Consider the following 13,476-nt stretch of genomic DNA (forward strand, 5'->3'; position numbering starts at 1 on the left):
TGATCAAATGACAACACATGCCTATGGTTAGGAAACATAACCATCTTTGATCAATGAGCTAGTTCAAGTAGAGGCATACTAGTGACACTATGTTTGTCTATGTATTCACACATGTATCATGTTTCCGGTTAATACAATTCTAGCATGAATAATAAACATTTATCATTATATGAGGAAATAAATAATAACTTTATTATTGCCTCTAGGGCATATTTCCTTCAGACCCCGCACCGCGCCGCGTTTCCCCGGACCCCTGGATGAGCTCGAGCTCCACGATGGAGGCGACAACGACAACAACACTCCTCTCTGCAGATGTGGTGTTTGTTAAAATGCCAGAGAAAATGAGAGGAGGTGGAAGAAGAATGAAGTGTGGGCCCCACTTGTCATAACGGTCAGACTAAACGGTGTTGACTTTTTCTCCACGTCAGCCCTGACAGACGGGCTCCACCTGTCATAAACACGTTTAAATCGTCTCAACTAGCCATTATCCGAAAGTGGTAGTTTTTAGTCATGAGATTACAATTTTTTTGATAGTTATCAGTCACTTTTTTAAAAGTGGTAGTTCTGTGGGACGCGAACCCCAAATGTGGTAGTTTTTTGTCAAGCACTCCTCAGAGTTGTGTGTGAGCTTAATATAATGTGGAAACATCGATCCCAAGCAAGCCCTACTAAAAAAGCACCATGGCTCATGTTTGAGCAGATATAGTTTGCACGATATTAACTTGGTGCAAAATCCTCAAGAAAACATAAGTGAAGTGTAAGTTCGGGTGCACCGTGGTCTGGAAAAAAGGTCTCATTTACTATTTATGAAACGAGGGGATATTCTTGTTATCTAGGGCACCTACCTCATCTTCTCCATGTACTCATCACATGTACATGTTTTTTTTATAACTTTAGTGGTAGAAAAATGCAAATGTTTTAGCGCACATAGTTTTGACAAACGTGCAACTGCTTTTCATGTTGGACAGTGAATCAAGTCTATCGGTGGGCGATGATGTGAAGGTTGTGACGATCCTTAAGAACAAATTTGGGCCACCACCACACAACGGAAATGAATACCATGCATGTGGCAACTTGTCCGGTGTTAATAGGAGCAAGCGAATACAATTTTAAGTAAAAGGAGCCCGAGTAGAGACTAGATATGTGGTTTCACAATTCACCCTCAATATTGTTAGCTAGCATTATGTTTTTTGTGAAAAAACAAAAGAGAATTATTCTCTTATTATGTGAAAAATTCAGAGAATAAATTATTATATTTGATTGAAAAGGGTTTCCCTGTCCTAGTATTTTATAAAAAAAGGGGGGCAAATGAAACACAGGATGACTATTCACAGGTCTCGGGTTAAACCAAAGTAGCCAAGCCAAAAAAGTTTTTTTTTGAGGGACAATCCAAAAAAGTTTTAGAAGGGCAACCAACAACACGAGCAAAAGGAAGTTCAACAACATGAGCTATCTATTACAAAATCATTAACATCAGTTAAAACGGGCCCTCACATAGAAGCTATATTGAACAATCCTTGGGCCCACCTTATTCTCCATCTTCACGCGATCCTCACGAGTTCTCCTCTCCTTCGATCCGGCAGTAGAAGCATCCCTTTAGTAAGCTTGATTGAGTACCGGAGAACAAACTAGATACATTAACATAAATTATAATAAAAAATGTTGATATGTCAACAACCTCCGATTTCATAAACTTGTCTACTTCCATTTTGTGAAACACAGATCCAATCTCATGAACGTACAAAAAAAAGTACACGATAATACTCCACAAGATCTACATAAGCTCCATAATTTCCATTCACTCCTTTGCACTTCACAATTTAATTCCTTGCTTGACCAAAAAAAAAAAAAAAACCTCCAGCCCCCATCTACTCCACACGGAAAAACCACCGGCCCGTCCGTCCGATCGGGTACGGTACCGCGACCATCGTCAACCGGCACGGCCCGGCAGGCGCCACCCGCCGCTCGCCTCGCCTGCCCCCCACGTGCCGCCCGTGCGGCCACCCATCAATCCCTCTCCCCCTCCCCTCACGCCTCCCGCTCCGCCCACTCCACATCGTCTCCCATCCCCCACCCACCGCCGCTCCCCGCCCGCGCCCGCCAAATGTCGGACGACGGCGGCGCCGGCGAGCCGCTCAGCGGCGACCAGAAGCGGGAGATCGCCGTCTGGTTCCTCGCCAACGCCCCCACCGGCGAGATCCACTACGTCGCCAAAGGTAACCCCCCGCCCGCCCCCCTCCGCCTACCTCCATTCGATCCCCAGTTACGCGCCCGTAATTCAGGCGAGCCGTATGTTTCGCCCATGCCGGTTGTTTGACCCCTCGCTTGTTCGAATGCGCGCAGATGTGCGGGCGCTGCTCGGGGACGACGCCGCGTACGAGGCCGCGGCCGCTGAGGCCTACCCGGAGTACAACAAGACGCACCTCGTCTCCCTCGAGCTCCCCGACCGCAGCGGCGATGTGAGCATCTCTCTCTATCTCTCCCGAGCTGTGCATAGTGCCGAATTAATTTCGAAGTGATAACTATAGGTTGTAAACCAGCGGTTAAGACTCCACGAATCTGGCTATATTTTGGGATAATTTTGAATTTGCTAGGCTTGGGGAACTGAATAACTGTACTGTACGTGGAGTCGTGAAACAGGAATATTTGTGTGGTTTCTCTCTTTGACCACATGCTAATTAGAGTAGGAGCATTTCTGTTGGATGGGCCACTGTTCTTTTTGTGTCAATTTCCATTGCCATGAAGGGAGTATGATGCTTTAAGTGTCCCTGTCGGCCGAATGTTCAATTTTAATTGTGTGATACATGCCTGCAGATAATCATCACAACTTATGGGGAGATTGACAGGAACAACTATCTGGACCCTAGGACCGCACAAATTGCTACCGTGGACCATGTTAAGCAGGTATGATTGAATGATGTGCATGATACCGCTCACGACAATTTAGCTTTATTATGCCTATTCTTACAATATTTTAACACGCCAGAAAATGTACAGCAAACCACTGAACAAATAATCACTCATCTTAGAGAGTAGTGTATTTAGCAATTGCGTATCTGCAGTAAGCATGGCTTGCATCTTGACCTTAATGGTCTTACCATTCTTATACTTTTCAGTTTTGACGAATGGCCTAGGTCATTTATGGTTTAGCAGTGTTCACTCAGTTTGCAATTTATGCTGTGCAAAACCACTTATTTCATGTTGAACATGTCATATGGATGTAATATAGTGTATAACTCAACATACTTTAGCTCTGGGCCAAGCTCTGCATTTAAATAATCCACTCTCTCTGTTGCTGGTTTATATTTTTACTGAGGAATTGATCTGGGCAATGATACTGAAATAATCATATGTTTCAAACCAAATGGATTTGCTGGACTTGAATTGAATGGGTTTCTTATGATACTTGAAATAGCTCAAAAAAGCAGAAACGTGAAAAATGACTTCTCCAATATATTTCAAAATTGCAGTGGCCTTTATCTATTAACCCTTACATCAAACACCACTACCAGCAGAACTATGCTTTGCAGGCTAATATTACCCGCCTCCACAAATTTGGATATGGGATTTCATTCTCCTTTCTTATTGTCATTAAATATGAGAATTCTTACCTTAAGTTAATTCATTTTGTTTCGTGTTTATGTTTAGACTTGTACAAAATTGAGGCCTGCTACAGATGAGGAGCTTCCTTCAGGATATATTGAAGAATTTAGGTATGTTATCTCTGCTATTTTTCATTACCCATATTACATAGTCAGCGAATAATCCGTACTTATTTACTTGAGACAGGAATGCTATAGATTATGAAGTGTCCAATTATGTTGGTGAAGCTTATCCAAAAGGTGTTTCTGCCGTTTATTGTACCAATGGAAAGGATGTAGAGGAACCAGGAGCTGATTTTGGTTTGGCAGTAGTTATTTCTGCTGCTAAACGAAGCCCACGAAACTTTTGGTATGTTTTCTCTTTTCTGACTTTTTTGGTACCTCGCTGTTATTATAAGGAAATTACCTTGTTTGTGCACCTATAGATCAGTGACTTTGGTCTGGATTATAGTGCCTGTTTTCAGTTCCTCCTCTTTATAGTGTCTCTAGAGGTTTTAGTTTTTATCTTTGTATCCTTATATTTCTTGAGAACCCACTTTCAGTATGCAACTTTTGATTGTATATTTACCACTCTATTGTTTCTTGTTTCCCACTAGTAACTAATCATTTGGTGTGTGGCTATGATGTTTATCACCTGCTTATAATACATTATTATATGTTTAATTGTACTTTCTTACTTAAAGATTTAGTGCTTGTGCTATATCTGAACATTTGTTTCACAGAATACGTCGCTAGAACACTTGAAGTATGTTCCTTATAGGTTTGATCTTCGTATCATTTAGTGTCTGTCTGATGGAGGCAACTTAATATTGTGTCATCCAGCAATGGCAGCTGGCGTTCCATTTGGACTTTGGAATTCAGTTATGCGTTTCAACTTGTAGAAATTAAAGGAAAGATACAGGTTAGCTGTTTTACTTAGCTGAAGCTAAAATCATGGTTAAATAATGTCAATGCAAGTAAAATTAGTAACTTCTGTATTTTAAAGATTACTTGTATGGTCACCAGGTAGATGCTCATTATTTTGAAGAGGGAAATGTGCAGCTGGATACTGACGTTGATTGCAAGGACTCCACAATAATGCAGGTTAGTTTATACAACAACCAAAATATGTTGCTTGTGTGGGCGGAAATTTGTAGAGACTAACATGGTCCTTGACCTCCCCTTCCGTTTTAAGAACCTCTGATGCATAAGAAGAGGCCTAAAGCTCTGCAGCATATTTTGGCTCGAAACTTCGGCCTTGGCCCTCTAGGCACCCTCAATTTTCGAATTTTGGATTTGTTTTGCAGAACTTGATGTTTTATCACCTTAAACATGGCCTACCATTAAGTCTCTTTTCAAGCTCTGAAGCTCTATTTTGGTTGTTGTATCACTGCTTTAGTATCCTTTGCTTGCATAGTTGGACCCACAGCGCAGCTATTATAAATTTTAGGTAAACTTTATTCCATTCTTCGATAATATTGTTTTCTCGAACACTCCTGCACATGCAAGTCAGTATGTGTTCATTTATTTGCATTCAAGAAACTTAGAAATATTATCTTCACTTTACCAAGTCACTATATTGGTGCAAACTGTTCCAACAGACCAACACAAACCTAAGCTTTATGCAAACTTTTTTTTGGGAAATGATGAACCCATGGCATATTTCCTCTCCCAGATTTTACTTTGCTGGATTGTGTAGATAGAAATGACAGTTGCAAATTCACCTCATGACTAGCATGTAAGAGAGAAAGCGTGGGTGGGGCATAGTTACTCTTTTCCTTCCTAGTTATTTTCTTTTGTAACTGGCTGTGGAGTTTGTGTGCTGCACTATTCATATTTCAAGAGGGCAGGCCTGGTGCAGTGGTGAAGTCCTCCCACTTGTGCCAAGAGGTCCTGGGTTTGAACCAGCCTCTCTGCATTGCACTTTGCAGGGGTAAGACTAGGTTCCAATAATCCCTCCCCAGATCCCACCTTGTGTGGGAGCTTCTATGCACTGGGTCCGTCCTTTTTTTTTATGTGTACTCCCTCCGTCCCAAAATAATTGAAGTTCTAGTTTTTTCCCAAGTCAAACTTGCTTAAGTTTGACCACCTCTATAGAAAAATGTGCCGAGATCTGCAACAGCAAATACACATAATACGAAAATATGTCTTAAAGAATCTTAAGAGACTAATTTAGCGTTCTAAGTGTTAATATATTTTTGTATAGACTGGGTCAAAAAATTAAACAATTTTGACTTTGGGTAAATCCAGAACTTCAATTATTTTGGAACGGTGGTAGTAGTATCTTTGTGTCATTCACCCATTGATGTGCCATCTGATCTAAATCTGTTGTGCTGCCTTGAGTATGCTTTTAGGATATTTAGTCATGGTGCCGCCTTCAATATCCCTATTTGCTTTCTTTGTCCTTATTATATCTTCGCCAGGTTTAAAATTTTGAACATGCCTCTGACGTTATATTATTTATGTTTCAGTCGCCTGAAGACACTGGACACGCAGTCGCTAACATCATTCGGCATCACGAGTCTGAGTATTTTTCATCTCTCGAGGTTGGAACCTTTCTGTTCTCTACTTAATCTCCCAAGATGCTAACACAGTGAATAATGCTATCTACACATTTCTGCACACAGGAATCATACTTGAATCTCTCCGATGCAACGTTTAAGGTACGCCGAGGCATCAGTAAACAATCTGGCATTAAACAGGATAGTGGCAACGCTCGGATTGCTGCAGTTATCTTTTCATGTCCCCTGTTTCACTCCTTGTTTTGTCTCGTGCACAGGATCTCCGGAGGAAACTTCCAGTTACCCGCACCCTTTTCCCATGGCATAACACGCATGCCATCACCCTCACGCGGGACCTCGCCAAAGAGCTAGGGATAGGGAAAGGAAGCCATGTCACTAGGTAGCTTCGTGTGGATTTTTTATCTCCATGCAATTTGCTGTTCTGTAGGCTGTACAATTCTTATCCTGTATAATCAGCAGTTTTCTTCTTTCGGTTACTGTGGTTTCACATAGCGGTGTAAATCAAGAGCTTGACCTTTCTTTTGTGGAGAAATCGCATTGCCAGAATATATGTTCATTCAGATTCCGACTTGCCTCACTTGATGTGAGATGTCTGTTTTGGCCTCCAAATCAAACGCATGTGCCCCTTGTGCCTTTTGAGATACCTGAAACAGATTTTGTCATGTATCATGTACAAAATGTACAACTGACAAGAGATGATGCAGAACTCTTGAAACATTCTTTGAAATTCTAGGTTTATCATGTATACCCCTCATGGTATGTTTGGTGGTGCCCAAGTTTGCCCTACCAAAATTCTGTCTAGCCTAAATTTCAGTCAAGGTTTTATTTGCATATGAGTTGTCCAATATTTTTTTTGCAAAACATAAGAGAGAACTGGAGTGAACACAATTACATTAACATGCCAAAGGGCATGCATCAAAACGAAGTCCATATTCTCTTAGAAATACCAAGTACAGCGTAGACACACCGACAACACAAACGTTCTCATTGGAGTTACAAAGAAGATTGATCAACCATTGTTTGTCGATGGAAACATTGCCTTCCACTGAAAGAATAATCCATCTTATCATAGATGATGTCCAACCTAGTATTTGGTTCCTGATGGGCTATGGCTACAACAACCCTGCTAACATGTTAATTCTCAAAATCCAGATTAAAAAAGAGTTAATTATCGAAGTCCATATTTTGGTCAATGATCTGAAACTTTGAACTTTTTTTGAGGCAGTCTGAACTTTCAACTAAGTGAAGAACGGTGTTAAAAAAAAACTAAGCGAAGAGCGTGATCAATTAATTACCAAAGCAGGCCTTTCTGGCCCATATCCTGCGCGAGCCTCCTAACGGTCAAAATTGCCCAGGCACAGATCGTGCAGCCCAAGGCCCATAAATACCTATAAACCCCCAAAACGACGCCTCTTCTCCTTCCTTTCCGCCGCCTCCCCACCGCAAACCCCGACCAGCCCTAGGGTTCGCCGCCATGGTAAGTCCCCTCCGCCCCCCTCCCACCGCCGTCAGCCGTCCGCCCCGCTCCCGATTCGGCCCGTCCCGAGCTCGCTTTCTGACTGCTCTACGATGTTTTCCCCCTGAATTTTGCGCTGATTTCCACCGCGCTCGATTCCCCTGCAGCCTCAGGGAGATTACATAGAGCTTCACCAGAAGCGCCATGGCCGGCGCATGGACTACGAGGAGCGCAAGCGCAAGAAGGAGGCGCGCGCCGTCAAGAAGAACTCCAAGGATGCCCGCAAGGTGCTGCCCTGATGCTGATGCGACCCCTCTTTCTTATCCCATGTATGTTTCTGTGCGTTTCTGTTGCTGATGCGTGTGTGGTTTTGCCTGTCGCAGCTGCTCGGTGCCAAGGGCAAGCGGTTCGCCAAGAAGCGGTACGCCGAGAAGGCGCAGATGAAGAAGACGTAAGTGCTTTGTGTAATGTTTCATTCAGAATGACTGCTTGCTGTTGCTCCAGTTGGTGCTTGCCTAGAACTAGGACTCTAGGAGAGATGATGATTGTTCGCTGCCGCAGTTGTATAACTTTTTAGAGATGAAGGGGCCAGGCAATAACCCGCTGTCCCATTTAGGTAGAAGATCAGTAATACGAATAGGAGACGCTCCAGCATCAAAGATGTTCTCCTCGTGATGTAGAATCAGCGCATCTGACTGCGGTTGCATGGGCCTTACTCACAAGTGTTGTTCTTGCAGCCTGAAAATGCATGATGAGTCTTCTTCCCGGCAGAAGGTTGATGATGATGTTGAGGAGGGTGCCATTCCTTCGTATCTGCTGGATCGTGATCCGACACAGCGCGCCAAGGTACATGCTCTGTTCCGACTGCCTGCCGTGGCACAAACCTTTCTTATTGCACCGCTTGCTGATTTATCGTCAATTGCAGGTTCTCAGCAACACAATTAAGCAAAAGAGGAAGGAAAAGGCTGGCAAATGGGATGTTCCTTTGCCTAAGGTATTTTTCAGTTCAAACTGCTGTTGTTTGCTTGCTTCAAATCAGTGGGTTCCCGCTCGGCTAAATATTGACGCGCTTCATCTTCTTGCAGGTCAGACCTGTTGCTGAAGAAGAGATGTTCAAAGTTCTACGCACTGGCAAGCGGAAAAGTAAGTCATGATGAGATCTATCAGGCAACCTAGGTTACAGTTTGTAATTTGCATATGTCGTGCATTTCATATACATGAATTGCATAAGTTTGTAATTCCTTGGCGGTTGCTAGCCCATTTTTTTGCTTCGGAATGCTTTCCTAAAAGTGAATGTGCTGCAACTGCAAGGCAACTGAGTTCTGCTAACTTATGTTTTTGGTCTGAAGTTGCTTTTACCAGCATTCGGTGAACAATAGCACTGACTACATATACTATTTCTTCTCCACTGAGCTGGATAATTTAGCTGGTAAAATTTTCCTTGTGCAGCCAAGCAGTGGAAGAGAATGGTAACTAAAGCCACCTTTGTTGGCCCTGGATTTACAAGGAAGCCACCAAAGTATGAGAGGTTCATCCGGCCTACTGGTCTCCGTTTCACCAAGGCTCATGTGACTCACCCTGAACTGAAATGTACGTTCAACCTCGACATAATTTCGGTGAAGAAAAACCCAAACGGTCCAATGTACACTTCTCTCGGTGTTATGACGAGGGGAACAATTATTGAGGTATGCCAAGCAAACCTTATCTCCACTGCAATAGTATTTGTAGCTAATATACTTTTCCCCCAATCAATGCTTACAGTAATGATGCTTGTCATTGTTCTTTGATTTATTTTCCTGTTGGTGCTCACAATAATAAATCTTGATCCAGGTGAATGTTAGTGAACTCGGTCTCGTAACCCCTGCTGGAAAAGTTGTTTGGGGTAAGTCATCCGTGGAAAAGCTCAGCTCCTTTTGCCCTTCCCTGTGCCTTAAGCCATGTTCCATAAACCAATGTTTCTTGTCTGTGCAGGCAAATACGCGCAGGTTACGAATAACCCGGAGAATGATGGCTGCATCAATGCTGTCTTGCTCGTGTGAAGCTTTGATACAATTCTGGTTAAGGCGCTGAGTGCGCTGTTTGTATCCGGCCTAACAAGGGCAATTTTGTCGGTGTTGCAGTTCGTGCTTGTCTTTGGAATAGACCCACTTTCTAGTGTAATGTCAAGGTGGAACAGTCTTCTTCCCTCACTCTGTAACCTGCTGTAAGATCTGAGCTATAGAGCTGGCAAATCCTTGAATGGAAGTACCACATGTCTTTCTCCCATGTTCATATCACGTTTCGGGTTTGCCTTATTCTGACGGTTCATCCCCCAGTAACACAAAAATATCATGCTGTAGGTATTTGTTGTGTGCTGCGATCCATGCTTATCTCTGGATCACCCACATGTGCAACAGTATTTTGTTTTACAATTTGGGCTATAAAAGCAACCAAATACTTACATAAAAGTAACCCTTCTTTTGGACCATCTTGTTTTTATTGTTTCTGACTATCCTTCAATAATGCAAAGTATCTTCAAAGAACCTTCTTCACTCAAGATATATCCATTTTACAAGCTAAATCTTTGCCATAAGATGTAGGCCAAATTACTTCTTGATATATAGGCACATACTTCACCGCAAAAAATTTGCACTTGGTACTTTTCGTTCACAATGTAAAGTTGCCACAAACATGGCCTAATGGGCAGGGTTTTGTACACCGTGTATGCCCTAGGACAACAAAAGGTAAAACTGGTTCCACTGAATGCTATAACCAAAATATTTTCTGTCGTTCTTTATCAAAGATGACATGCATGCGAGAGGTAAACTGCTTCCTCGAGTACATCTGTACATTCAATCAAATAAATATCTGAAATCATCTCGTAAATAAACACCTGAACTATATAGGAGTACTTGCTAGCAAACCACTGCTGCTTTCTTGGATCTTGAACACATCAATCACGTAAAAAATCGGTACGTTTCGTGTTTGCTTCCCAGAGAGGAGATCACACGGTGGAGAAAATTAATAGTCCTATTGATAGATGTCAGCAAATGAAAATTCTATCCGCTGGAGCCGCTGCGTTGGCAACATTGAGATAGTTGACATCAACAGCATGCTTTCCAAAATCATCTGCAGGATAATTCAGAGAACAGTTAGGTTTTCAATTTTTTAGTAAGTGTTCGCGTCACAGCGACAGGTACATTGACATATCAAACCTTCATATATTGTCCGTACAATCTGAACATAGTCGCGTATCATGTCTTGATAAATAATTCCATCTGGATGTGCATCCAAGACGACTAACACTCCTGTATGATTGCAAATTTGACAACAAAATGTCCAGTTAGTATGTGCAAAACAAGAAACAGTTCTTCAATCTCTTAAACATGAACAAGGATTCTTAGTAATCTGTATCAGCATACCTGGTGCCAACCAAGCTTTCGTCTCACTGGATGGCAATGGAGCTAACCAAAGGATATTACGTAGATTCATAGAGTCGTCATACGGTACATCAGATTCTGTTAAAGATGGTGAATTTTTCAATCAAATGCAAGCACACAGTGCAAGGAAAATTAGATTAAGATTTCATATGCATCTGACTGAATCATACCAGTCTGGCAATATCCCAAATTGTAAGGGAACGATTCTTTATCAAATGCTGGATATTCTTTGGCATGAAACCTGGTTCAGAAAATAATCAACATGGTTAGACCTAACAACTAACACACTGTTTCAGGGAGACATAATATTTCTAGTGGCATAGTAAAGATCATCTCTCGGCTGAAACAATCCTATGACCAAAATGCTTAGTCCTACCTATCTAACTCGACTAACAAGACCCTGCCAAAAAAACTCGACCAAAGAGAGCTTAGAAAGTCCTATCTCCATTTTACTTTCTCCAAGAGGCAGCTAATTTCCAGTTATGCTGTAAATACAGATTGGCATGCTAAAGTCAACAAATTGTGATGCTACCAAACCTGCGCAGATCATAAAAACTGTTCTGCTATAGTTATCGAAAAGAAGTTCGAATCTTAACAATAAGAAATTTGATTAGAACTTACAGAATCCCAAGCCTTCCTGTCCCAGATGCCAGGAAAAGATGCCCATGGAATAAATCATACCGATTCAGTGATACATTTAATCCAACCAATGGTCCTCGAGCAGCAATCAATTCAAACAGAAACGCAAAGTATGAATTGATTTCCTGGTCATACCACAAACATGTAAACAGTGCCGAACATACAAGTAAAAGGAATGTCGGCTAGAACTTGAGCCAAACATGGACCTCGTCAGCAAAGTGTCTTCCATACGGTGTTCTTGTGAGGTGGCATTTACTCTTCTTCGTCCCCTCAATATCAGGCACCTAACGAGGATACCATGGTAGATTTCTGTTAGGAAAAGAAAGAGCATACTGCGGGCATTGGTAGATAAACTTGTGACTCTCCATTAGTGTACCAGTTTACTCCACACAAGCTAGTTTTTCCCACAATCAATTACCACTAACCTTACAAAATAAAGCAAAAAAACATCTTGAAATCCAATATGCAATATGTAGTGCCTATCCGAAGTACGTACATGACATAAAACAACATCCTTATCCAGATCATCTAAACCAAACTGATTTCTCCACTAGAAACTACTTCATAACAGTATCCCACATTTTGACCAATGATCATGCAAAACCAAACTGAATTATCACCAGAAGAATGAATCATTTCCCTTCTAACTAATGCCTGCTCTCTGCCCCTAAGGATCTCAAATCCCATCCTCCCCCAAACCTTCCGAGACCCTAACCTGTGCAAAATTCCACGACTCCCGGGAGCAATCGAGAAAAACGAGCACTCACCGGCAGCATGGTGGGGTCGAGCAAGCGGTGGATGGCCCCGGGGTCGCCTCCGGAGTCGACGGCGAGGCGCGCCAGCTCCAAGACCGGCGCCGGCGGCCACATCACCATCGCATCCGCCTCGGCCGCATCGCAGCCTTCCAGCAGAACCTTCCGGGAGCCCCTCCAGGGATACGCGCTAGGCACGGAGGCGGGGTTGGCCGGGGAGAGGAACCGGAGGCAGGAGCTCAGGCGCGAGGCCTCCCGAGCCGGCACCCGCGCCGCGGCGCGCGAGCCGGCGAGGACGGCGAGGAGGTCGGCGGCTACGGTCCGGGGAGACGGCCGCGGAGAGGAGGAGGCGGCCGAGGAGGGGAGGGGAGAGGAGGAGGAGGAGCAGGAGACGGCGGCGAAGGAGACGCCGAGGGAGAGGGAGACGGCGGCGAAGGCCAGCTTGAGCGAGAGGGGAGGTGCCCTGAACCGGAAGCGTTCCATCCCCACCAAGGCTCCAACTGCCGCTTGCTTCTCGAGGAGGACTGCCACTGCCACTTTGTCAAGCTATACATTCTCGAGCTATATACTCCCTCCGTTTTTATTTAGTCCGCATATTAGCTTTGGTCAAAGTCAAGCTTTATAAATTTTGACCAAGTTTATAAATAAAAATATTAACATATACAATAACAAATCAACACTATTAAATTTATTATTAAATGTACTTTCACATCGTCTAGATTTGTTACAGTAAATGTTTTTATTTTTTTCTATAAACTTGGTCAAACTTTACAAAGTTTGACTGCAGTCAATTTTAATATGCAGAGTAAATAAAAACAAAGGAAGTACATCCACTTTGTTGTAGGCCGTCCCGTACATTTGATCTCCATCCAACGGGTGGTGTTTAACTTGGGTGATGAATCGGACTCGAGTGTGAAAAATAAACGATCTTGATCATCAACACAATGCGTGCCAGGAATTCGATTTGGATGGACCCAAGTGATAGATTGAGTAAATTGCAAAAAACCATCATAATTGAGGACCCTAATTCAAAAACCCGCCACCATTCATTTTTTTTCAAAAAGCCATCAACATTGTGATGTTAGTTTTCAGAAAACGCTGATTTGA

At 42.9% G+C, this 13,476-nt stretch overlaps 3 protein-coding genes across 4 annotated transcripts; 2 read left to right on the forward strand and 1 right to left on the reverse strand.

Annotated features, from left to right (window-relative positions):
• Window positions 1-1,926: 1,926 nt before the first annotated feature.
• On the forward strand, window positions 1,927-6,668 carry LOC123043744 (F-actin-capping protein subunit alpha). 2 transcript variants are annotated; one of them, XM_044466287.1, is made up of 10 exons: window positions 1,939-2,216; window positions 2,344-2,459; window positions 2,815-2,904; window positions 3,649-3,713; window positions 3,790-3,951; window positions 4,425-4,503; window positions 4,608-4,685; window positions 6,053-6,127; window positions 6,209-6,244; window positions 6,361-6,668. In XM_044466287.1, the coding sequence occupies exons 1-10, from the start codon at window positions 2,105-2,107 to the stop codon at window positions 6,484-6,486; spliced, it is 939 nt and encodes a 312-aa protein (XP_044322222.1). In that variant the 5' UTR covers window positions 1,939-2,104; the 3' UTR covers window positions 6,487-6,668. The 2 variants fall into 2 exon arrangements, with proteins under 2 accessions (XP_044322223.1, XP_044322222.1); XM_044466288.1 differs by lacking the exons at window positions 6,053-6,127; window positions 6,209-6,244; window positions 6,361-6,668 and adding an exon at window positions 4,889-6,005 and having other exon boundaries at window positions 1,927-2,216.
• Window positions 6,669-7,470: 802 nt separating this feature from the next.
• On the forward strand, window positions 7,471-9,830 carry LOC123043745 (ribosome biogenesis protein NSA2 homolog). Its single transcript, XM_044466289.1, has 9 exons — window positions 7,471-7,580; window positions 7,727-7,846; window positions 7,943-8,010; window positions 8,297-8,405; window positions 8,485-8,553; window positions 8,645-8,702; window positions 9,009-9,244; window positions 9,390-9,441; window positions 9,531-9,830. The coding sequence occupies exons 1-9, from the start codon at window positions 7,578-7,580 to the stop codon at window positions 9,596-9,598; spliced, it is 783 nt and encodes a 260-aa protein (XP_044322224.1). The 5' UTR covers window positions 7,471-7,577; the 3' UTR covers window positions 9,599-9,830.
• A 448-nt stretch (window positions 9,831-10,278) lies between these two features.
• Window positions 10,279-12,898, reverse strand: LOC123043743 (uncharacterized). The gene is made up of 7 exons (XM_044466286.1): window positions 12,385-12,898; window positions 11,824-11,901; window positions 11,600-11,742; window positions 11,149-11,219; window positions 10,961-11,056; window positions 10,754-10,846; window positions 10,279-10,667 (listed from the first exon to the last, which is right to left on the reverse strand). The coding sequence occupies exons 1-7, from the start codon at window positions 12,850-12,852 to the stop codon at window positions 10,582-10,584; spliced, it is 1,035 nt and encodes a 344-aa protein (XP_044322221.1). The 5' UTR covers window positions 12,853-12,898; the 3' UTR covers window positions 10,279-10,581.
• Window positions 12,899-13,476: the final 578 nt, after the last annotated feature.

Source organism: Triticum aestivum, chromosome 2B, assembly GCF_018294505.1.
Source record: "Triticum aestivum cultivar Chinese Spring chromosome 2B, IWGSC CS RefSeq v2.1, whole genome shotgun sequence".
Classification (NCBI taxonomy): Eukaryota; Viridiplantae; Streptophyta; class Magnoliopsida; order Poales; family Poaceae; genus Triticum; species Triticum aestivum.